General features: G+C 36.5%; 1 protein-coding gene across 3 annotated transcripts in view; it reads left to right on the top strand.

The window, feature by feature from the left end:
* Positions 1-20747, top strand: part of ZNF516 (zinc finger protein 516) — a 64510-nt gene extending 43763 nt beyond the window's left edge. For 2 of the 3 annotated variants that reach the window (XM_072411529.1, XM_072411528.1), the window contains exons 3-6: positions 1855-3770; positions 9520-10947; positions 12714-12818; positions 18157-20747. In XM_072411529.1, coding sequence (XP_072267630.1) covers positions 2003-3770; positions 9520-10947; positions 12714-12818; positions 18157-18380 — 3525 coding nt within the window. In that variant the 5' untranslated portion in view covers positions 1855-2002 and the 3' untranslated portion in view covers positions 18381-20747. Of the gene's footprint in view, positions 1-1854; positions 3771-9519; positions 10948-12713; positions 12819-13862; positions 13931-18156 lie in introns of all 3 variants that reach the window. The other variant, XM_072411530.1, reaches the window with a different exon arrangement.
* Positions 20748-27022: the final 6275 nt, after the last annotated feature.

Genomic DNA, 27022 nt, shown 5'->3' with positions numbered 1-27022 from the left:
TTCTGAAATGCTAATTTTGTACTTTTAGTAAATTGGAACAGTATATAAGTGTTATACAGATGTTCATGTGGTAGAAAACAAAAACTAAACCATAGCTTTTAAAACCGTGTCAGTTACAGCGCTATCTACATTTCCATTTGTTTGCCTTGCATTAGTGTATATAGAGATTCCTTTTATGTGTTTCTTGGTATGAGAGTAGACATGTATTTTGTTCATAATGGATTATTGATTAGCCTGACAGTAGCAGAAGCCCTGAGGTTGTGTCATCAATGGTACATACTCTTCCAATACTGAATGCATCATTTCATGCGGCAATTTAGGACTCTGAATTATAAACTGGTAATTGTTTATACTGCATGTGTTGATTCTAATAAGAATGGGCTTTTCTTCATTAGCATCAACAGATGCATTGAGTAAGCTGTAGATGAGCCACAAAACATATTTGGATAACAATATTCACATTTTGGTTGTAAAATGCCCTGTGCAAAAGCTAGCTTGACAAACTGCAGCACTTTGTTCTTTATCATTTTACAGAGAGCTGTGTCTGCTGCCATGGAAAACCTTTATTGGAGCTTGTTTACCCACAAAGGTTCTTGTAGTTCTGGCTATTCTATCTTAAAATGTACACAGCCCCATTATATAACTTATCCTAGTAGATCACATCAGTTATAGATATGCAGTTTTGTTGAATCCAGAAATTTTTTAAGCCGAGTGGGAAGAAATTGTAGGCGGGTGGCAGCCCCTGTGATTGTTATCCAGTTCTTCAGTAATCGCCCAAAAACAGCTGTGTGGTTACTGAAAAGTGCCAGGTGATGGGCCCAGCTAAAAGGGGTAGAGGAGAACACTGATATGGAATACCGTAGTGTTCTTGCCCCACTCTTAGCTGTCTGATTGGGCAATGAAAGAACGGAGGCAGTCTGATAAAGTCATCCATTTACTTAATCTGTTCTGCTATTAGTTAGTCCATTTGCATGTGCACACCTCACTGGGTCCCATTCATGTTCCTCTCTATCCCTGTTCTGCTCTATAGGTGATTGCATGTCCCCTGATACCAAATACAATTCAGGAACTTTTTACAATGGGGGGAAAAAACAAAAACAAATTTATTGATAGCCATTATTCCACGCACAGTAAGTTTATTGATGATGCATTGTCCTTGGGGCTTGTGATAACCTTCCAAGTCATAGGTTATTGCTAGTCTGAGTTACCCCAATCAGAAATTGACTCCCATAACAGGCTGCAGGTAGCTCCTCTTTTCTAAAACTGGTAAGAAGACCTAAAAAACAGAATATCTTCCCTTATGTGTGCCACTTTTAGGCAATAATTACAAGATCAATCTGTAAATATATTTGTTAATGAAGGGAAATTAGTGGTATCAAGTAGTATTGCTGCTTTCCATACAGTTTGAATTGAATCTTCCCAGTGCTCGCCAGAAATTTTTCTGAGCTGGGTAAGACAAAGCTGTATGTGGGAGCAACACAACAAATTTAGTGTTCCCAGTTTTTGCCGTAGGAATTCAGGAATCTGGACAATTCCATAGTTCTTTTACCTTTCAGTACTCTTTCATATTTCGGTATTTGTATCTTTCCATGCTGCATATTGGAATGATAGACTAATTAACTGAAATGTAAACATCACTGTTGGAGGATGTGTGATGTGTGCAAAACAGTAATGCAAGAATCCATTTGTTCAGGGTTTAAGGTTTGAGGATTAGAGGTTTGGGTTTGTCCGTTGAGAAATTGCTCCAGCAAAATCTATGTTAATTAGATATTGCTAATTTTAAGTTGATTTAGGCTGTGTATGTTTATGATTGACGAGTAATGTTTGGATTCTCCCCTTTTTGTTTTTCTATAGGTTTATGATGGCAGCCATCTTTGACATACATTCTCGAAGATCTGTCTGGACGCTATGCTGAACAAATAGCACAAGGCCGAGTATACAGCTCCCACAGCCAAGAGTTCCTTAACTGGTTTTTGTCCCTCTGCCTCATGTTCCATTGGTAATGGAAAGAAGGAAACCGTTTGATATGGAACTACGTGAATCTGCTGCTAAGTCAAGTAAAAATGATGCCGAAGATGACCGACCCACATGCTTTAGTTGCGTCATTTGTGGGAAGAGCTTCCCTTTCCAGAGCTCCCTTTCACAGCACATGCGAAAGCACACAGGTGAAAAGCCATATAAATGCCCATACTGTGACCATAGAGCTGCCCAGAAGGGAAATCTGAAGATACATTTACGAACACACAGGACTGGTACTCTTGGCCAGGTCCAGGATGTGGAACTGGGAGAGTCACATGGAGAACTTGGGGCTTCTGAAGGTATGGGTGTGTGTGCAAGCCCAACTAAAAGCACATCTGCTTGCAACAACATTCTTAATGGATCAATGCAGTTAGAAAACGCGGAGACTGCTGCTGATGATGATAAGCCTGGTGACTACCAATGCATGTTTTGTAAAAACAAATATGACAGAAAAAAAGAGCTAGACCAGCATCTTCTACAAGTTCACAAACCGTATAAATGCAAGTTTTGTAGTTACATGACTTTGAGAGAGGAGACTTTGTTGAATCATATTGAGAAAGATCATATCACAACAGCAGTTCCATTAAACAGAGAAGGACTTGCAGAAAATGGGAAAAATGATTCTAACTCTGGTGAATTTCCCTGTGAAATTTGTGGCCAAGCTTTTGGCCAGGCTTGGTTTCTTAAAGCTCACATGAAAAAACATAGAGGATCATTTGACCATGGTTGCCATATATGTGGAAGAAGATTTAAAGAGCCCTGGTTTCTGAAAAATCATATGAAATCTCATGGTCCCAAACCTGGGAACAAAAACAAACCCAAATCTGATACGGATCCAGTAGCCACTATTAATGATGTTGTTCAAGAAGAGACCATAGTGACTGGCTTATCCCTGTATGAAGTTTGTACAAAATGTGGAAACGTATTCACAAACTCAGAAAGTCTAAATGCACACAATTTAGTCCACTGCAAAACCGAAGCTTCCAATGAAGACAAAGTAGCACAAAAAATTGATTTGCAAGATGCCAGTTCAGATGGGCCTGGATCAAAGCTACATTTCTTGAACTATCTAAAGATACGGCCTGTACAAGATACACTGGAATGCACAGATACGCAACTAGGGAAACGAGTTCCTGAACTCGATCCAATCAATAGCTATCAAGCTTGGCAACTGGCCACAAAGGGTAAAGTTGCTGAGCCGACAGAATATGTGAAATATTTGGGATGGGATGAAGCCTTGGCTGATGCAGACGTGTGTTATGACAGAGATAAAGGTGAATACATTCAGGTCAACCAGGAGAAACGTAAACGGGAGCAGGAAAGCACCAATGCCAGCAATCCAAAGAAACGGAATTGCACCAATGGAAGTCGCACAGAGAAAAGCAGCAGCAGTGCTCAGCCTGAAGAAAATGCAGTTGAATCCCCTAATGAGCTGGAATTTAGGCCACCTTCACGACAGAGTCGCAGGGCTTCTCAGAACAAATCCACTGAATGCTTTGAATGTGGGAAAATCTTCCGAACATATCACCAGATGGTGCTACATTCAAGAGTTCACCGGAAAGAACGTAGAAGTTTAAGTGAAAGTGGTTCGCTTACTCATAATGACCGCTATGGATCCAATAGTGAGGGCGATTCTGTCAGTAGACCCAGCACTCCTGACTCCTCTGCTCCGGAAGGCTCTTTGGCTTCTGGCATTGGAGATGAAGGTGTGGATGATGATGGCTTTGAAGAATCCACTATACCATCACCAGGTTGGTAAACATAATTGTTTTCATTCATTCACAGTTTAACCCCCCTAGTGGTCTAATTCTGTCTGTATTTCCACACTAAAAGCGGTACATATTTTTTGCATGGAAATTTATTTTACATTGTAGGCCACAACTCACCGAAATATGTGCAATATTTAATAAATTTAATAATAAACCTAAAAAAAAGTGATACATGTAATGTAACTTATACAGTAGCGCATATATATATGTGTGTGTGTGTGTGTATATATGTATATATATATATATATATATATATCTATATATATATATATATGATTTCTTTGTATTGGGACTCAATACAGCTATTTTGTATTGAATCCAATACAAAATTATTTGAATTTCCCACCACTCCTACTGCCTGCACCAACGTCACTGGGGAACCCCTGAGATCGTCTCTGCATTCCGTGGCTGGTGATAGGAGGGAGAAGATGTGTCTCACTAAACCCCCCGAGTCACACTCCGGATTAACGCTAGGGGGGTTATTTAGGCTTGTTCAAAATTAGGAAACCATGATTTCAACAAATCTTACTATATTTTATGTACCTGTTACTCAAGAAAATATAGTGTGTAGTATAGCAGTACGATCTTTAGTATCTGATATTGTGAGATCATTGGCCAAAGGTTTATTAATTTGGGTTAAAGGCCCATATTAAAGGGGAACTAAACCCGCAATACTCAATCTGTTCCATCATAGGGCACCACCATCTTCCTTCTTTTTTTTTTTAGGATGATCTTTGGCCATTACAGGTGTCAGGGAATTAATTCTAGACACACACAAGGGAAGTCAGGGTTGTTGGATTTTCCCTGACACACAACACTGACCTGTGGAGCTGAGCAAAATCCAACAGCTGGGTAGTGAACAGGCAGGCAAGTAAGTACAGTTTGTAGAAGAGACATTATCCTGTCCCCTTCTGCATTGAAGAGAAAGTAAACCCAAAACTACCCAAAAAAAAAAAAACTACCCAAAAAAAAATCCCACTTGCCTTCAATCCCGCAGAGCAGTCGATCCGTTGGAAGGTTTTTTCCATTGTCCCGTTATCCGTCTTTGGGCCGGTGCACCAAGCGCCGCCATCTTCTCTTCTGGATTTTTCTTCCTAAGTCACTCGACGTAGATTGGGTAAAGTAGGGGCAAACAACTTGCTGATCTCACTGCTCATGCAGTGATGAAAGGGGTTCTTCTGTGCATGCCTGTGATGCTCGGGCATGCGTAGAAGGAACACCCAGAGCCTCCCGGGATGCGTGACGTAGGTATGCCAGGAGGGTCTGTGCTCATTCAAGGGGGTGTTGCACAAAAAGAAAAAACACTAACAAACAGAATTTTGTAATTTAAAAAGGTTGTCTAAGGATTGTCTGAGTTTAGGTACGCTTTAACCACATGTATCTTAGAATATTATTCTAATATTCTAAGATACATTTAATCTCTAATCTTTGTGTCAGACACAAAATTTATTACTAAAATTCTGACAATAACAATATTACAATGTTATTTTGTGCAGGTACGTAAGATGTGTGAGGATTTGTAACAGATCTTGTCACAAGTGCAAACTATTAGAATTAGCAGATGTGTATTATTAGGCTATTATGTTATTCAACCCCTATAGGAAGAAATTGCAGCTTTTCCTGTAAGATGACACTGAAAGAAGTGTATACCCACATTTTCCATAAAGTGTGGTCAAGATTCCAAGACAAGAGTTATGTTTTAGCAAAATAAATGTTATATCATCTTTTTACATATGTAAAAGTTTTGTTAAGAACCTTGTGGTATGAATCTAGAACTGAGTAATATTTAAATGGTATCTTCATATCATAGAAGTGTTATCATTCAGGAGTACACACACACACACACACACACACACACACACACACACACACACACACACGCTCTCTCTCTCTCTCTCTCTCTCTCTCACTCTCTCACTCTCGGAGTTTTAATTACACTTTCACAATTCTTTAATTTAGTGCAAAAATGTTTTTACAATATTGCCAACCAGACATTTAGCCAGTGTTTCAGTATTTATGCCCAACTAGTAGTTGTGTTGGATGTTCATTCAAGCAGACAGATTCCATGCAAAACCTCTCTGTTAATTGTAATATGGACACGTATGGTTAACAACAAGCTTCCACAAAGTGTACACAGACGCCATCTAGTGCTGAACATGCAGAACAGCAACAATATACCTATATAATAATGGAAGTTCCTTTACAAGATCTCTTTCCATGACTGTGAATTATTGCTTTTAAAGTTTTCTTCCTATATTTTTTTTTTTTTTTTGAATAATATAAATCTGTATTTTTTTTTTTTTAACTGTTTTGCTTATTTTTTGTTTATCCCAGTAGTTTTATGCAGACAAACCATTCCTGTTGCTTAATAGGTTATATTTAGTAGTAGAACCCAATAGTTTAACGTCATGGCTGCCCACCGTTTATACTGTAATCACTACTATATTTACTAAGAATTGTGACTAATTTCATTTGAACTTCTGTATATGGAGTCATTAAGTTATTTTAGTTTCCCCAAAAAGAACATATTTTTATTTTATAAATTTTAAGTTAAATGTTTAATGAAAATTGATAAAGCTTCAGTTAGGCATGTGTTTATATTTGATATATAAATATACAGATAGATATAGAATTTCCCTGGGTCTCTTATTAGTGTTATTGGATTTCAAGGGATGCTGACCCTCCAGAGCCAGGAAAATATTTAGCTTACAAAGAGAATGAGCACTGTCACTAACCTGCCACTACTCGTTCTGGTACTGAACATCAGATTCAGATCAGAACCCAGGTTATGCTGTAGAATGGTGACATTTTTGGCACTCTGTTGTGATGAATTATTCATAAGATAAAAGAAACAATGAAGAAACGTGGTGAGGGGCAATGAAAATCCACATTTTCTGTTTGCATAAGATATGATTGCAATGTGCCCATCTTCTGATGGATACCCCCAACAGGACCACATGCCATGTCACAAATCTTCTCAAATTGGTTTGTTGAGCATGGCAATGGGTTCACTATTCAAATGACCTCCACACTCACCAGATCCCAATCCAGTAGAGCAGCATTCGGATTATTATTCACTTGTGTGTGTATATAATATATATCACTGACATAGTACACAGTGCCTCATAAAGTCCATAGTCCTGTCACTAACTGTCCCTACAATGGGAGATTCACATCATGGATCTGCAGCCCACAAATTGACAAAAACTTCCTGATTCTATTGTGTCATTTATACATAAGAGTTCTGCCACGTAACAAATAAAGTGACCGGTTAGTGTATCTCTGTGTGTATATTTATGTATTGAGATTGTGTTGGATTCCTTGTAAATTGCTGTTTGTGGAGTCAGCCAGCAAGTGGCAGCAGAATTCCATGGATTTATTTTCCTTTGTTTATGGTTTACATGGGTGGCTGCTTACAGCCGTTTTCTAAATGAACTAGGAGACAACTTCACACCCAAATTATTTCCTTTAATATATTACAAGAATGGTAATTTCTGGCATTTTACCAATTTAAATTTAGTTAAAACATCCAGTTTAACATAAAACATATACATCCAAAATGCCAGAGTTTCATGTATGTACTAGAGCAATAAAATGACATTTCTGCTGTTATATTATTTTGCCAGAACAATGTTTTTACTTTGCTTTTGTGAGGCATCTGTAATTCATTCCTACGGTGGTACAGCCACTGCAAAGGTACAACAAATAAGTCCTTGGTAGCCTTGTCTATCTTAGCTGCCCGTCATTAAAAATACAAACTTGGACGTTTTATATGGCTATTCTTGTTATCTCCCACACTGTGGAAATCTGTGTTCAAAAGAATTGTCAAAATACATTTTTTTGCTGCATTCTCGATTTTAAAACAAAAAGCCTATGAATCCTTTGGAAAATTCAGGCTTTCTCTAATGCTTGTAATACAGCATCCCACTTTCATTTAAAATGCAGTGTTAATAAAGAAAGCAGTACCCACAGTAACTCTACAAAAAAGTTTACAAAAAGTGTTTGTAGCAGAAGTAGAATCAAAAGACGAGGGTCTCTATTTGTTGTTGTTACGGGAACTTGTATACTTGTATACTTATAAGCTATCCATGAACCTTTTGGTGCACTAGCACTTTCTGGTCTTCTAGCATTTAATAGGGGAATAATATTGCCTATCTAGAATTTATTGTGCTGCTTTCATGTAACCTATAAAGTGATAGAGCCAGTGGCCCTGTGAAGGTTCAGCAAAAAGAAGGCTTTGGATGGCCCAATGGATGAGGGGTTTATAGGCAGTGGGTTTGCAATGACTGGCAAATAGAGCCATGACAGCACTCTGTACAGAACTACACACATCCAACTAGGCTCACTGTGCAGAAACAGCTGGAAGTCAATGTAAACCCTGCAGTAGATTGTAGCTTTCCTCCTGAATAATGCAGATGTGGGGTTGCTTTATAAGTTAGCTTAGCACTGGATTATAAGAGGAAAAGGGTATACTTTTTGTGAAAATGCAGCTTTACTGTTAATGAGATTATTTGATTTTAATGGTGCAAAGAAAACCACTGGCAATATTTAATTCTTGAAGTAATAATGAAAAGTGTACATTTATAAATATTACCTTTGTAATATTAATGTTATCCAGATTTATGCCTATGCCACTGATAATCCTGTCCACTACTTTGCTTGTATAAACCTTTTCTGTCTATCAACCTGATTGCTAGATTTTTTCTATTCAGTTTTGTATATAGTTGAATGTTAATTGTGGCAAATCCCAAATGTTAAAGTATTGGAAGCACTAACTGGTGAAATGCAACAAGCTAAATACTAGTGCATGGCTAACAATATTAGGCAGGTGCTGCAGTCATAGAGCCCCTGAGCACCACGGATGTCTAGACAGTGAGTTTTGGTCTCCAATATTGGTGGCAAAAACATTTTTGTGTAAAACTGTAAACGTTTGAATAAAAAACATGCAGATAACTAGGATGTAGTTTAATAACACAATATACATTAATGGCCACAACAGTAGGCTTCATTCGAAGGCCTTTTTTTGGCACCATGGGTCAGCGTGAACAGTTATATTTCACATAAATCAAACCCAAATGATGGGGACAAGTAGGCTTGTTCTTTAGCTGTTCTTTGCACAGCTTATGGAGTGATTGGGGTTGCTGTTCTGTTGATGCATTTCAGGCTCAAAGCCTAAGTTAAGGCAATTCCAGTCATAAAATTGATATAGAGAAGCTTGACAACGCAGTGTGGTATAGGTCCTGTGCAGAGTCATTCTATATAGCTGCCTTTTACAGATAAAACTGATCTTGTGAAAAGGCCATACCTCCCACAAATAATCCATTCTCCGTTTACCAGGGGCCTGGCACCTTTACAGACTTCTCACATACTAGTATGGATTCTTTCTTCCTAATTACCAATATCAGTATTGAGGATAGCAGAAAATGAGTGCAAAGCAAAAAATGTATAGTACATCTTTCTGACACATGCCCAGTTTTCCATGCGTCAAACACAATTAATATGTAATGCTGGCCATGTCTCCTTGATAGCTTGAGGATTATTACTAAAGAATTATTGCTAAGTATTCATTACTGCTCTAGTACAAAGGGGACACACATTGCTTTATTTATAAAACAGGGAATAGTCTTTTTGTGGCAGCACTAGGTTTGGTCAAATTATAAAAAAATGTATTATAGCAGTTATGCTTTATGTTAAATAATATATGTACTGATTTTCTATTTTCTAATTGTAGGAGTGAAATTGTACCATAATGACTTTTCTGGTGAAGATATTCCAATGCAAATTTCGAAAACCAACCATCATAAAACTATTGATTCGGAAGACGCCAGCAAATGTGAAGATAACCTAAATAAATTAGATGTTCAAAGTCCTCCATTTGTGAAAAGTGATTTTCACAAATTTGATTTAAAAGTACCAGCTTACAAATACAACATAGACCCTCACAAAGCTATCCAGGGCAGTAGTTCATCAAATGTGGAGACTAGTGACATAAAAAAACCGTTCTCTGAGAAAATACTTTCAAATGGAATGGCACCTGATTTGCTTAGGGAACGTTCGGCAGTAGATGGCTCCAGTGTGGCTAAAGAAGGTCTTATCCCAATAGATCTAAGTGAAAATTCAAGCAGAGATGAATTTTGTAGTAAAAAGGCTACTGAATCTTTAAAGGCTGCTTTAGTTGTTCATCAATGCCCTTACTGTTGTTATAAAACTCATTATCCTGAAGTTTTGTGGATGCACAAAAAAATTTGGCATAAAGTCAGTTGTAATTCCATGGCTCCACAGTGGGTTCAACAAAATGGGTTAAAAAATTTAAAAAATAACGTGCATGTTCCATCCAATAATGGGCGTACTGGCCCCCCTCCAGCACTTGGTGGAAAAGAATGCCAACCTCTGCCCATTTCTAGGTTCCCACGTACTCAGATGCTTGGCGTGCCTTCAGCACCTAAAGGCAGCCCTTCAACAGCGGCAAACACTTCGAAGGCTACCGGTGGATCTCAGGGGCGTGAAAACTTGCGTGGGTTTAATGGACCTAAATCAACAAGCGTCAGTACACAACGACAACCCAAGATGGCACAAGCTCAGGAGCAATACAGCTCAGTGGTACAACAGCCTGTGCCAAAGGCAAAGTATGATTCAAGCCCTAAATTGTCCCAACCTGGGAGTTACAGCAGAAGTCACACACTTGCTCAATCATCTGCATCAAGACAAATTCTGCAGCCTTCAAGTAGTAAACAAGCTGAAAAATACATGATTTCCCAGGGAGCATCTAGTTATTCATCGCCAAATAAACTTTCTTTGCCTGATGGACTTAAAACAAAATTCACACTGTCACAACCACCATTTCCATTTCATAAAGTAGATCCACTTGTTAAGCAGGAGAGCCCTCTAGTGCCTCAAAGGGAATCCCAAGCCAATAATATAAATGAAGTGGGAACAGCACCCAACTGTAGTACTGGATCCAAGTCAAGCCCTGTTTTGCAAACTCAGTCAAGTGCAATGGGTGCCTCTTTGCCTTTTCAACATGTTAAACAAGAACCAACACCTGAGGGCCAAGAAAAGAAACTAGACATTTTAAATATCTTTAAGACCTACATTCCAAAGGACTTAGCTACACTGTACCAAAGTTGGGGAGCAAATAACAGTAATTTGGATAATGCAGGTAACATTCACTTTTTATTTTCTGCTATTAAACGCCAAATATACAGTAAAAAATTGGGCTCTCTTCATGAAGCAGCGAATCTGACATTCCTTTAAACGTTGGCTGATAGGAATCAATTAGTGCCACTGAAACACATGGCCCTGGAAGATTCCCATGAGGGAATGTCTGATTCCCTGTTTTATAAATACAGCCAATAGAATAATGCACATTTTTTATTGCATTTACACACCACTCAATAGTTAGTAAACTTAAACCACATTCCAGATGTGTTGCTGACCAGCACCTTTCTTGCTTTATTAGCTTTTCTATACTAAACTATTTTTTTTTTTGATAATGTATGGATTTGTGCATTACTAACGTACTTTAGGAATACTTTTGTGTATTTGAAGTTCAGACAGAGCTGGCATGCTTTTTACATTAAAAATCTCTTTTAAAGAAAACCTGCACTAAATTAATATTTAGTCTGTCAGTGCTGACTTGACCTAAATACCTGGCTGTAATGCTGAACCAACGGCTTCAATACTTTGATTCACTGACATGAAATAAGTATTCAGATCAAGAGCTCTGACTTTTTTCTTGTACTCTAGCATAAGGTCACAAGGCAAGTTCCTTTTTCTTTGTCGCATAAATCCAAGAGTTATTACAATAAACCCTTTCTAAAAATGAATGGGTTGTATTTTACCATATATTTCTGCTGCAATAAAGATCCTAATTGTTATCTATATTAAGATGCCTTTACACCCCTCATCAGCATTTGTTTTATTGTACTGATGAGTTATTAGAGGACACCTGCAAGTTATCATTATAAAACAGGTATACATTACAGGTATACATTACATGTCCTAAATGATTATTTTACAACTAGAATTGGCTAACTTTGCTAAAGTTGGATTCTCCTCAAATGCAGTCTGAAACAATGAACAGATCTTGCAGTGTGTTCTAACAAGCTAAAAGCATACAGCGTGTTGTTTCTGGGAGATTCTAGTCAACAGCAGCAAATGATATTCAAAAGAAAACGAAAAGTCAGACATGTCTTCCTCAATCAGCAGCAAAGACAACAGCTAGCCCTTTAAGTCAGATGTTGTAAACTGACCTTTAAAAAAAAGGAAGGTCTGAGTAGTTTTCCACAAATGCTAATGGCCCAGAAAACATGTTTACTAAAGGCAGGAAATAAGACTTTAATGCTGCTACTGTCTCAAAGCATCCAGGAAGACACTCTCATTCTCAGATGTCTTTAGTCTGTGCCTTCCAGGTCTGGGGTCAAAGCAGCACCAGCAGGCAGATAGGTAAGGGCTAAAGGTTTGATCGGTCTGTGATGGCTCCACTCACTCTGCATTTGTCTCCAAGGTACATCAGCCCAGGGGGGACAGACGGGCTCTGGTTCTACTCATTTTCTATTATCCATGTGACTAGTCTCTGGCATGCTGGAGTCACTTTGATTTGCTTGATACACTGGTTGACAAAGCTGGGTGATGGCTGAAAAGTGTATCCAGCTGCTCTGAAAAGCGCACACCTGACATGCCAGTCCTGGTGCGGGCACATCACGGGGAGCGTTTTTTAATTCAATGTAATTTATGCATTCTCGCAGTCCTGTGTGTGCCTGGTTTGTCATCCCCAGCCCAGATGAAGGCTGACAGTTGTCATCTAGGGCCTGAAGGTAGCCTCACATAATGACACATTAGACATACTAATGATGTTTTCTTCCAGCATAATGTTTTCTTCTCAACTTTTTTTTTTCTTTCCCTCCTCCTTCCTATCAACCAAAGGAATGCTTAGGACACAGGCACGTCAAGGAGATTATGTTTGCATCGAGTGTGGAAAGTGTTTCACCCAGCCAAGCCATTTAAGAACCCACATGAGGTCCCATACAGGTAGATCTTACTCCTAATTGTCTCTATATTAAAGTGCCAACACTTGAACTATTTGCTAGACTAACCGCCTGAACATAGCTGTTTGTTGCTTTGGCTTTATGTATATACTTGCATTTTCTGTCTTTTCAGAATTTTAAGTGGTTTTAAGCTTAAAATTAACAGGGCTGTGATGAAATTTAATTAGGGACTTTATAATATTTAACAAAAAATGTTTCAGTCTGAGTTTTACATTCCTGCGGCTGCCAAAGAGTTAAAGCCATCTGTTGAAGTGTCAGCTGTACGTTCCTGTTGGTGGTTCAGGAGAAGAATCTCTTTTTGATGGGAAAGGTTAACAAAAGACGGCAATGATTATGAATAAATATGCAAGTGATTCATTTTGCCACAAGCACACCGATATGTAGCTACTCATTTCTGCATATCATTAACCCCTGTTTTACATGATCATCTCCATTCTCACCTTATGACATTTTCCTTTATGGGAAAAAGCCCTCTCTAGTCCGGACAGTGATAATTGAAACATAATTAACACAGACATTTAATATATGTTTAAACCTAGACCAATTTATTTGTTGCTCTTATTACACTGTGAGTTAGGTAGAGATAAAATGTGCTATGAGCAGTCTATGACAGCTTTAGACTAGTGGGCTTTGGTGCAGAAGTGTGAATGATGCATACATAAGCCATCCTGATGTGAAATGACAGAGGCCAAATGGTAAGTAATGCAAGTAGAGGGTCCTTTTATACACACACTGATAATTAATGTTGTCAGTGATTGCTTTCATCAGCACCAAAATCTGAATTAAAAAGGGCAGTGGCCTTAGGCTGCCATTAGCACACACTCTCACTGAAAGTGTTACAGTAAATTGGTATGTACTGGCCACAGGCAACTAGCTGGTGTCTTTTTTTTTTTTTTTTTTTTTTTTTTTTTTTTTCTCCCTCCCCCTTCCTATTTAATGTGGTTAAACTGTAATGGTCTCAATGATGTACACACACTAACTCAAGCCTAAATGCTCCTCTGTTTAACAAGACCCCTTGTTCCCACAGTGGTTTTTGAGTCTAATGGACTCCGAGGTACTGAAGTTCACACCACCTCCGCAGATGCCCCAAAACAAGTATGTTGTCAATGAATTGAGTGTTTGCTTTTTTTTTTTTTTTTTTTTTTTTTTTTTTTTTTTTTAATTTTTTTTTTTTTTTTTTTTTTTTTTTTTTTTTTTTTTTTTTTTTTAATATGATTGCTGGGGAGAAAAGTCACATAGCAGTACTCCTCAGTAAAGCACTGACCATTTTTTTTATTATCCATGCCAAGATTATCACTTGTATACTGACCCACAATGCAAAAGTTATGCCTTCCAAAAACTGGAACAAGTGTCCAAACATGCACAATACACCCCTTGTAAACTAAAAATCTTTTATATATTTTTTCTTTATTGATATTTTATAAAAGGAGGAATTTGTCTGTGTTTTTCTGAAGAGTATACTTCTAGTGTCTGCACATAAGTTCTATAGAACTATGCCTTACCCTGACCTTCCAGCTTCTGTGGACTCTGTATGGTGGTGTGCTTTCCTCTTTCTAATGTCCAATGTCTTCTGTCTTAACAGACTCCCTTTCTATTTCTTACTTGTAGTCTACCTTTTTCTTTGAACATTCTCTTGTTGAATGAAATGTACCTGAAGCCATAGATGATGGTAGTTATGTAAATAGTATTGAAAAAAACAAAAATATTTGGAAAGACTGACATTTTTAAAAACCTGCCATGCAAAAAGTACTAGCAAATATCATTGACATTTCCCTGTTCTGTATATTGTACATCCTGTACATCTATACATCTACACATACGTGCCAATATTCACTATTCTTTGATGCAATTTTCATTTGGCTCTTTCAATAAACAAACAAAAAAAACATTGAATATTTCATTACTACCTGAGAAGTAAAGTTTGAGAAAGCTGTGGTGTTGTGTGTGTGTGTGTGTGTGTGTGTGTGCGCGCGCCTGTTTGTTTGCTACCTTTTAGCAGAAAGATGGGACAGATGCTTCTTAGAAATTCTAGCCTAATGGGACAGCAAAGAATTGAGAGATTTATCTGATATTTCTGCTTTTTATGGCATGAGGCACATAGAAGGCAGCTGTTACAAATATGAGGTCTTATGGTAGTACAGAAGTAATTTTTTTCTAACTTGTGTTAGTCGAAGGTTCAATATATATATTAGTTATGTTTATATACCGGTAGGTTATTCCTAATCCTTCCATTTTCCTGATTTCAAATCAAGACCAATGCTTTCATATTGAGGTTGATGTACTAAGGACATTTAGGCTGTCACCTATAAGGGTTCATCACAAGGGTTAGCTTGTGATGGATATTTCATTTTCAAAGTATATCCTACATGCAAGAAATGGGAAGAAAACAGGATTGTTGGGTGGCTGAAGTCGTGAGTGCATCACTGCATTCACTAAGCTAAGTGATTTATAAATTGAAGGGTAATATTTAATCTGCCTTTAGTAAATCAGCCTCGGTCTGTAGCTTAAGTCTTAATTTTGCTGGATTATTCAACAAAAAGGTATAGTGCATTTTCTTCTACCATGCTTTTCTACAGCAGCCAAGACTTCTGCTGACTTTAATGCATTATTCAAGCACTAGCTCTGTGACCTTTCTCCCCAGCAAAACATGATGGCCACTCAACGATGTTTTACCACATCATGCACAATGGAGATAAATTTGTAGTTTAGCCTTATGCAGAAAACTCCTTTCAAAAACTGCACCCTCCACTGGTCAGTAACAACATGTTTAGACCAAAGATGGATGCCAATACATTGTCAGGTCATATTGTTGTGAACAGGGATCATCATTATGTTAGCATAGGATGCAGGACAAATAAAAACATAAAATGCACTTAGGACCTTTTTGAATGTAAAATCAAACCTGTAATAGAGGAGGCAGTGTACTTTACTTTGCAGGAGTCCATTTGTTGATAAGCCACCTCTTCTGCTCGGCCACCAAGTATTTAGTCAGATGGTTATTTCTACTGGCTCATACATTACACAGGACAGACCAGCTGACGGGAACCATTTCACACTGTAGGTGAAATAGGTACTCGACCATTGAGGTCAGTTGAAGAGTTGGCCTATCAACAAGCGGGCAGAAAGGTAAGTTTTGTTCCTCTTCTATGAAATGTATATTTTAAAATCATCCTGGCAGATAAGGGATGCATTCTATCACTCCCAAACTTTCAACTAAATCATGTAGGTCACACATTCTATGAAGGGGAATAGAAGATAATCCGTGTTGCCAGTCAATGTGCTACAAAATTTAATTTTGGAATAAAATCATTGTCGGGAATCTGAAATACAGAGGCAGGGGGTCACCAGTAACAGTGCCCAGCACGGCTCCTAGCACTTCTGTATTTCAGGTCTTCAACAATAATACTGACTAGTGTAGGAGATCCCTGGACAATGTACAACTTGGTATGCCTCACAGCCTTACAATGGCTTTCTTGTTTTTTTCCTCCTAATGAAGTGGCCATCTGCTGCAAAATGTGAGAAGATTTACTTGTACTACTTTAAATGCATATCCAAAGAACCCCATTTTGGAATACAGATAAGTGATTTAGAGCATTGAGGCATACTTTGTTTTTTAATATATAGATTTTTTTGTTCATTAGGTTAGATTGACCTTTGTCTGATTTTATTACAAAATAGGATAAAATCTGTAAAAAGTCATATAAAGCAGAAATATTTTTATACCTAATTATAAAAGGAAACAGGGCATTGTGGGGAATCCTTTTGGCATGCAGCAAATTTGGGAAACCTGTCCTTTCATTGTAGGCTTGCATATAGGAGAATATATATAATGTGTGAGGAAACCCTAGTTTTTTTCTTCTTAATCTGGTTTGCTGTACATGTGGTTTGAACAGTCACCTCTATGATTATGTTAATCTACATTTTATTTAATTACTGCAATCTACCGCCTATTTTTTTATTTGTTCCCTTTGATCACGGAGCACTAGGTGGAAAAGCCTTTGACAATATGCAGCCAGCTTTGAAATATGTTGATCGTGTACAATGCATACAAAAGATTGTTTTATGATTTTTACAATTCTCTTTGGGAGATGGGTAAACATTATCATAATTTTTTTTTTCTGAATTGGTGGGACTTTTAATCCTAAAAAAAAAAGACCACTTTCCATTGACACTGTTTGACATATTACATATATGGACATTGGTTAATGAATAAACCTTCATTGTGGTGAATAACTCATGGTTGAAGTTACACAAATTTACAGCAAATAACTTTCTAATTGATATGGCATCGCAAAGTAGATCACAGTTCTGCATACCAATGGGCATTTGCTTTGTTACATGGCTGTATCGGTGTCAGTCCTAACTTGTATTCTTGGAGTAGTACAAATGTTAATTTATGCAACATGACTGTTACAGTATGCTTGCTCCATATCTGTTTGCCGTTATATAATAATCTCACTTTTTGTTAATTGTGCAGTTTTTGACATTTCTGCAGACTTTGCCTGGTTGGTTTGTCTTGATTAAAAGTGATTCACAGTTCTTAACTAATTCCCTTTATATGGTTAATGTATTAATGAAACAAATGTCATTGTTAAACAATTCTGTGAAAGCTTCAGGCTCACATTAATTCACATTTTAATGTTTACTTTTGTTTTTTCCTTCCTTTACTTAAGAATCTCCTTTCTGTTATTCTTTATGGAAATATTTGTATGAAAGCATTACTGAGATTCTCTGTTGTGTGGACATACATAGAACATTTGACTTTATTTCCCTCTATAGAATTGACCTTTTTTTTAAATTTTATTTTATTATAGACCTGTTTTCCTTCACTGCCCTCTTTTGACATATGCCAGTTCATTTTAAGGAACTCGATGTAGTTTTTCTTGAACAGATAATTAAAATACCTGGAAGTTTTAACAGAGCTTGAATAGTTTAAGCTTAAGTTATCCAAAGACATTAAGGGATGTTCAGAGTGGCCAACATTTTTTTCCCTGCCATCCTGTTGCAGACTGCAATAGTATGTCACAGTCCTAGTATGTACCTTATTACCCAGTATGTTTTTTATATTGCATGAAAATAAAATGGAGACCTGAATAGAGAACATGCAAGCTCCTTTGTGTGAATTGTATGTGTTTAGAAATTGGGCAACAAAAAGTAGCACACTAGAACCCTATGTGTGGCCAGGTTGGCCTTTTTTTTAATAAGGAAAACAGGACTATATGTTTATGAGGCTCATCAGTTTGATCAATGAATGCCTGTATTTTGTAGCCAGATAACCAGTAATACCTTGAAAAAAGTGATTTTTATTTTTATTTTTATAGGAGAGAGACCATTCCAGTGCAGATATTGCCCATACAGTGCCTCTCAAAAAGGGAACTTAAAGACTCATGTGCAGTGTGTGCATCGGGTACCTTTTGATAACAGCGAGTACCCGGACAAGCAGCTCCTCCGACCCCAAAGTGACAATGCCACCAGTTACATGGAGGACCAACTGGAAAACTTGCCTTCTAATCATCAAGTCACTGGAGCTGTTGCGTTAAAGTGAAGATAAAACTTGACACTTTTTCACTTAGTGCAGCAATTCTTCTGCACTAAATAGTGTTTTATAATAAAGATGTAGGCGACATCCATATCATTTAAAAAGCTATTCCGACTTAGGTAAAAATAACAGATGCTGAGGTGAAACATGACCCAGTCATGAAGCAGAATTTCATCACACACTGGATGGAAGGGTACAGCATAACTCAGCTGGGACAGTCTAAGCACTGATCTGTAATCTACTCCAGTGGACTACTCTTGAGTGTCACAGAGGAGTAGCTGAGACAAGGCACAAAAAGTAACATGTTGGATTGATTTACCACTGATTTGCTTAAAGCCAGACTGCTCAGTGATGCTGCATATATATTGTGCATCTATTGAATCCAAAGGCCAGCCCATGAATCTGATGGTCTTAATTCCGACGATGAATCACAAGGTGCCGCCATGTTCTGCTTTTGACAGAAGTGAACAATAAAACACTTTAACGTGATGCTACATGAACACTAATACCGTAGGAAAAATGCTTCTTGATTTTACTCTCAGGACTTTTTTTTTATTTTTATTTTTAAATAGGGCTACTTTCTTACACCTGCTCACGAATGATTATGCAATGTTTTCCCTTGTAAATGCCACACAGCAGCTGCAGAATTTAGTACTGTACTAGTTAGCGAAATTAAAAAGAAAAAAAAAAGTTGTGCATGGGATGGCATGCATGCATCTCCCCACTGCAAAAACCACCCTTCTCCAAGCCGGTACCTTGCGAGAGGTCTTAAGATTTTTTTTTTTCTTGTTTATAGCATGTGTGATGATGTTGCTTTTTAAGTTGTCTCTGTTCTTTGGTGGCATTCAGGTTGTGGGGGGAATGAACATATAAAAAAAAAAGCTTTATATACCTCTTCTGCAGCATTGTTATGGTGAGGTGATGGTAAACAAAATTAAAGCAGTGATCTCGGTTTTACCCCTTCAGGCTTGCAGACAGCATTGCTGTGCTGTTCACTGCAAGGGGTTTCATATGTGTTCTACAAATATTATTTTGCCCATTGTTGCTGTGACACTATGTGTTACGACAACACTTCTAAGAGCCCCACATTTTTGCACATATGAATTTATGCATTATCAACAAAAATTTACTGCTGCCTTGAAAAGAATATGTTCTGTGAAAAAAAAAATGCAAAAGCTTTACTAGTGTGTGTGTTTTTTAAATTGTAACCTTTTATAAAGGCAGGAAATGGTATAAAATAAAATCCTAGCATGCTAAATATATTTTTCAAAAAAGCAATAATTTTACATGTACAGATAATACAAATCTAACCTTTTAATACTGGTAAGAGCGACAGTTTACTTTGTACTATAAAGAATAGCTTGTTTTTGTAGTATGTGAGCTTATGATAAAGATTTTGTTTCGAAAGGAAAAAAAAATTAGGCATTTTTTCAAAAATATTTTAATGTAGTTTATTATTTTATTCTGGGTTTTACAAATAATTTTACCAGTTCCTATATGGCTATTCCAGAAACTAAATGTTTAATAAGCTGGACACCATTTTCCTCCCTAAGTTTGGTGTCTAGAGTATTGCCTGGCTAGAAGGTGGATCCAAAAAATACTTTCACCGGAAGTATTTTGTTTTTAAATATTTTATTTTAGATTTTCCATATTTTAGCTAATAATCTGGGATTTAACGGTTTCCTCCTTTTTAATATGACTGTACACAACAGTTTTTATGGTCTTGCTTGTGTCCAAGGAACAGTGATTAGATTTATAATATACAGTCTACAATTAGGATCTTCATAACATGACACCTATGGTATTAAACACTCCAGCTTGGAGTGATCGTACAATTAAATGGAGTCTTCATTCAGTTTGAAGAATATCTGACGGTTGGCAGGAAGCGTGGCTGTCACTGATACTACAACAAAGTTTACAATGTTGATGGTTCTTCATGAAGAACAACCGTAGGGGTTAACCATTGTAGATAATTATATGCGGAGTACAGTGCAGAAATAAGATTCACATAATTGAACAAGCATTAAAATAATCTACACGGATCCTAACAATTTTTTTGTAATATCACCCTGTTAGTGGTGTAGCTTTTGTTCTTTTATTTTATCATCAGTATTGTGTTGATTTTGTTATTGTAGAAATCCTCTAGACTATAGTATTTAAATGATTTTTGTTTTGTTATTTATTTAGTTAACCTGTTTTGATCAGCTTTTCAAAATAAAATACTTTAGCCTGATACACTCCTGTTAACTATCTGTGGACTGTTACATAAATTTTCCTACTACCTCTACCAATCTACTGTTTCTCACTCTTTAACAGGTTATTTTTTACAGCGCTCTAATGTAATTTACACAATAAAGGGTTTGATTGTTTACACTGGATGTCCACAGATTCTTATTTTGCTGTGTTTATATAGTACTGATGTTTATTTAGTACTGATAACTACTGGTTTTGTCATAGCATAATAATCTATATTATCCATAATTTAGTAAAGATAGTTAAAAAAAGAAAAGGTGATGTATATAGTGATCATTTAAATAACAAATTCCATGTAGTTGTATAACACTCTGCAATCTAAGATGTAAAGGCAAATATTTCAGTAGCGAGGACCGGAAATCTAATGGCTTAATTCTAATTCCACCTCATGTATCTTTTAGGTCAAATAAACTCAAAAACAATACACAAAATATTAAAACTACAGAAAAGTCATGACTGTCTTGACCTCAAGCTAAACACACGGGTTTGGATTTCTGACTTGACTTCACTAAATGGGGAAACGATAGGAGGACCATGACGGGCAAGAAAAAAAAAAAAAAAATTGCAACTTTAATATATTGTCCTTCATATTTATTTTGGGAAAAACCTTGTCAATATAGAGCAGAGTTTCTAAACCTAACCTAAACCAGAGTTTCTAAACCTATTTTGCAGATATCAAACAAATGGAACAAAATGGTCAAAAGGGAGCAAATTAAGTTTAAGGATTTACATGTGCTTAAATACCTGGAGACACAAAAATTGTATTCAATTCCAAAATGGAATTGCATTTTCATGTGAAACCTATTCAGGGAAAAAAAATATGTATAGTTTTTTGACAGTAACAGGGGCACATAAATCCATTTACAGTATAAGCTGCCAAGCCTTGTGTAGTTTACCAGTAATTTGTAAAGAAATTAACATTTTTCACTTTTTACTGCACAGGCATACCTCTAATTTTATCATTATCATTTTTATATTTTCATACTACACTTCCTTAGCCCATCTCCACCCCTGAGGAAGCCATATGGAGAAATGCATTGGGAAAAGAGACAACCAGATTTCCCTACAACTCATCTATTTCCAGATGTAATTTTTTTGCTAATAATCAAGATTCCTAATATGTGTTATCTATGAATAGTTCATTTGAGCTTTTTTAAGCTAAGTTTGGTAACATAATTAAAAGAAAATGTTGTTTTCCTTCTATCACTTTCTTTACAATTTACTATGTATAATTTTTCCTATAAAAGCAGAAGACATGTAAATAGAAAAGTTTGCTTATCTTAATTTATCACTCGAGCTTGCAATGTGACACCTCATCATCAATTAACAGGAATTATGTTTAATCTTAGACTCCTCTGTAATTTGGCGAAGGTCAAAATAAGTGGCCCATCTGGACATTTGATAAATTTGTGTACCTTCTTTAAAGGTGAAAGTATTCCTGTAGTACTTCCAGGTGTTTCTACATGAAAATCAATATTCTATTTGGAATAATCATTTAATGCTGAGCTAAAATATTAATTGCTCAAGTAAAACAAGATTGTTAAGTTGTGACTTTGTAATTTGAGCACCAGATAGTTATCAATGACACGGTTCATCCAAGCAAATGAGTTATGTTTTATTGGGTTTGTATTATCTATTGATTTGGCTACCATTTGCATAAAGCAATTACAGAAAGAGAAGACAGTAGTCACCAAGAAACTTCAATGGCAGCAGAAGAGACAGGGAATGTTACTGGGTTCAGATGTATGCTTAATTATTTAGAACTGGTTTTTGTTTTGGAATTCAGGAAGGATACCAGTTGACTTGGAAAAAGTGGTGAGATTTTCTTGGCAATTTTACTTAACCATTTACTTACAGAGTTGTTTTTGGTGTTCCTCACAAACCTCCCCTGGTTTCTTTTAGAAAAGTTTTTTTTCTCCAAGTTAGCCAGTTGTTTGCCTCTGAATGTTCCAGACAGATGTAAATTGACAAATTTAAATATTGGATCTGCTCCATTGTATTAGCCAATCCTGTCGATTTTATCAGATTTGTCTCACTTTTGCCCACAGTACTAGTGTAAATCCAAGTGGTTATCAGCGCTGTTGAAGGAAGAAAAAAACTACACAAACTGATCTCATTTAACACTATTCAAAATATCCTTCTCACATGATCAATAGGGAGTTTTTCAACAGACACAAACATAAATTGATTAAATTACAATTTTTATTTACAGACATTAAAAACATGGAATAATGATGTCATAAACATACATAGTACAATTTGAACGTAAACCCTATCTGTGTAACAAAAGAAACGCTCTCTCAGGCGTTGGGTAATTAATTAGTATTAACTCCTTGTAACACAAATTGTATACACTTCTTTTGTGGTTGTATTTACTAATGTGATGTTTATAGAGATGCGTTTTATGATCATGGTGGAGGAGATGTCGGTGTTACAACATTGAGATGGCCATATCTTCTTGTAGTAAGAGAAGAAGTAGGATACCAGGATGACGCCAGACCTGATCCAGGAAACCGCTGGAGGGATCAACGTACCTGCGAGGGTTAAGGTACGTGGTTGTTTTTTTTTTTTCCAGTTCTATTTTAAGCAACAGTCATGTGTAGCCTCAATCATCTGTATGACATACATTGTTTTGGTGTTTGTCCTGTTCAGTTGCATTACAATGTTAGAATGGAGTTTTGGGGGGTTAGCATTATTTGATTTGTAAAACATGTCTACCACTAAATATATTTTTCTTATAAAACAAGCAAGAATTTGTGTGCGTAGTTATTGACCCCCAACAATTATTACTTTTGTAGAGCCACTTCTTGCTTTAAATATAGCAACAAATATCTTAGGGTTTGTGTCTACATCTGCTCTCAACATCTTGAAGTCATATGTGTTGTGTAAATATACAAAATTCTTTTGTCATGCCACAGATTCTTGGTTGAAATGAAGTCCAGGCACCTCATGTCCATGTCACCCAAGACATTTCAGTGTTTTCTTAAAATCACACCAGTGTAGCTTTATATCTACAAAATAGGAATGTAGCACTATGTGTAAGGTAATTGTCCTGATGGATGCTGAGCCTTAGTTCTGGTCCGAAATCCCATGGCAGACTAAAACATGTTTGCCCTGTATCTCATGTCATCTACATTTCCTTTAATCCTGACCAGATTTGTTATTATGAACTTGATGGTGCTCTATGGAATATTGAAATATTGGCATATCTTTTTATACCCCAACCCTGATTTATACTTCTCCACTATGTTTAGAATATTAGCAGTGTATTTTAAAAAATGGTTAAAGCTCACAATCCTTATAATAGCTTTTATTTCCATACACACAAATGCTTTGGGAACACCTGCTTTTGCTGTTGAAAATATTATTGCTGTGAAGTTCAGTTAGTGAGGTCACTAGTGCATTTCTCCCTGAAAATCTGAATGGGTCATTCCAGACCTTGTTTCAGAAGAACAGCGTACTTTGAATAAAAAGTTGATTGGAAAGGGGAAAACATAATGGAGTGCAGAAAATGATAGGCTGCTCAGCTAAAATAACCTATTTGCTTTAATGGCTACCAAAACCTGATAGACGTGTAAAAAAAAAAAAAAAAAAAAAGATAGAAGATTAGCCAAATTGTCAAATACTCTGCCAATGATCAGCTCCAGGAAGATCAAAGAAGGTCTAAAGTTACCGGTGAGTACAGTTACCATTAGAAGATATCTATGTGAGCGCAAACTATTGGCAATAAGCCCCCTCTCTTGACTGGCCTAAAGAGAAAAGGCACAACCTTTATGGACTGATGAAAGCAAGATTGTTCTTTTTGGGTCTAGGTCTGCAGACAGTTTGTCAGATGACCCCCAAACACTAAACGTAAGCCACAGTACACTGTGAAGACAGTGAAGCATGGTGGCGAAAGCATGATATGGGGATGTTTCATACTATGGTGTTGGGCTTATTTTTCGCATACCAGGGATCATGGATCAATTTGAATACATCAAAATACTTTGAGGTCATGTTGCATTATGCTGAAAAGGTAATGTTCTTGAATTGGGTGTTTCAGCAAAACATTGAGCCCAAACACACAAGTAAATGAGCAATGTCTTGGTTTCAGACCAACAAGATTAACGTTATGGAGTGGCTAGCCCAATCCCTGGTCTTTAATCCAATAGAAAACTTGTGGGGTGACATAAAGAATGCTAATTCTGAAACAAGACTAAGAAATGCATAAGACTTATGAAATGTAGACCAATCCTTCTGGGCTGGAACAGTTGGTCGAATCCATGCAACACTGATGTGCCGCAGTTCTCAGAAAGGATGGTTCATTTATTTTTTTTTTTAAATGAACCAACACATTTAATTTCCTCACTTTCTGCAAAGAAATAACACATTTTTTTTTCTTCATGTTTAGATTTGGAATAAAATGTGCAGTGTTTCTCATGCTTTTGCGTGTATGAAACTAAAAGCTATTACAAGAATTTTAAGCTTTATTCACTTTTTTAATCACACTGCTATTTTGCACACATTTGTATTTCCCCACATATTTAATCAATATGGTTAAACATTTTGTAGTCTTCCCAAGTCATTTTGGTGCATTTGGCTGAAGAAGTGGCTCCCTAGACAAACACCTGTTTTCCCTATTGACTTTAATGGCAGTCAGCTATCAGGCTTTCCTTTAAAACTCATAGGCAACTCTACCTTGTTTGCATTTAGCATTCATTCCCTTTTAATTACAAAACATAAAAAGGTGGAAAATTATTAATCCAATACTTTTAAATAATTTTAGAACCTTATCTAGTTACACTAAAGCACTGTAAATCATTAAGTGACAGCCCTACTGTAAAGTACATTATTCACTGCAAAAAAAAAAAAAATTATCATTAGGATAGACGGTTGTCAAAAGATCTCAATATGTGCTCTAGAGGTTGATGAAGCTTGTCGTCACTTAAATTTGATAAAGATGTGCCTAATTTTCTATTAAAATACAAGTGATGTTTTGATTAATTTTCTTTGCAATGCCTTACTAACAAAATTAACAGCTCAGTGATGTATGACCAGCAGGCATCTACATTTAACAAGGCAAAGGCTATTATTCTCCTTGGCAAAAGACAAGAAGTGGAAGGAGCAATAAAAGCATAGTTTAGTTTAACAACCTTGTCAGGAAAGATGGGGATAGGTAGCTTTTGACCTCCATAGTTGCCAATACTATGGCCCATTAGAACCTGGCTGAATACAAAATGAGGGGGGAAGAAAGCATGGCTACATAACGTCTTTTTATTCTGTTAACAGAACAGTTCTGTTAACATGTTCTACAAACATAACTAAACAGTACATCTATATATATATATATATATATATATATATATATATATATATATATATATTTATAAAAAATGAGGGTTCAAAACTTGGAGTCAACCTGGTATATATTTTTTTTTTTACCATAAATACCCGAGAATAAACATTTTTTTTTTCCCTCTCAAAATGCCTTGAGAAAAATATTCTCGTTTTATGTTTTGGTCACACCAGTAGATGGCCTCATGTAAAGTGTGCATTCAAGGGACATTTTTTTTATTTTTTTTTGCACACTTGAGTTGGTACTATAAGAACACAGTGCCTTCTACTGGTGGCCAACAAAAACACATGGGATGAGTAAGTAAAACCATGTTTAAATAGGAAGGTGGGAGATATGCAGACTGACTCAATGAGCCCCCTTGCTCTATAACATCACTGATTAATATATCACACAGAACTCGGGTATACCTATCTGTGGAGGTCCAGATCATTTCAGGCACATAGATGATAGATGGCTGTATAATGTACTACATTGTTATATCCTAATGCGGTCATGCATAACCAAGTTGATGTATAACCAAAAAAAGAAATGTAATTAATAAAGTAAAGAAGGGTTAAAACTAATGTATTTTCCCTATAGTTTATGACATGGGACAGGGAATAAACAGGAAATCTGTACAATGGTAAATTATTTTAAAGAGTCACCAGAACAGGTGTTTCCACTAAAAGATTTACTTTCATCATATGTATAATGGTACCCAAAACGTTTGTCATTCCCTTTGCTTATTATCTATGTTTCCCAAGGAATTACTTCGTCTTATTGACATTGGTCAGCAGAACACATGGGGCTGTACTTATAAAACAGGGAATCTGACATTCCCTCAGACATTTCCTGGTGGGAATCGGTTACTGCCATTGAAACACATGAACCTGGAATATTCCCTCAAGAGAATGTTTGAGGGAATATCTGATTCCCTGTTTTAGAAAAAGAGCCTGTAGAGAGGGAAATCCACTTTGTGGGGACACTAATAACAATAAATCCTTACTGAGGTTTAGATCATCCCCTATTTTATCCAAAACTACAAGAAGTTTTATTTTATTATTTATCTCTTAGAAATTAT

Source organism: Pyxicephalus adspersus, chromosome 5, assembly GCF_032062135.1.
Source record: "Pyxicephalus adspersus chromosome 5, UCB_Pads_2.0, whole genome shotgun sequence".
Lineage (NCBI taxonomy): Eukaryota > Metazoa > Chordata > Amphibia > Anura > Pyxicephalidae > Pyxicephalus > Pyxicephalus adspersus.
The sequence above is the reverse complement of the archived record's forward strand: the minus strand, read 5'-3'. Positions and strand labels throughout refer to the sequence as shown.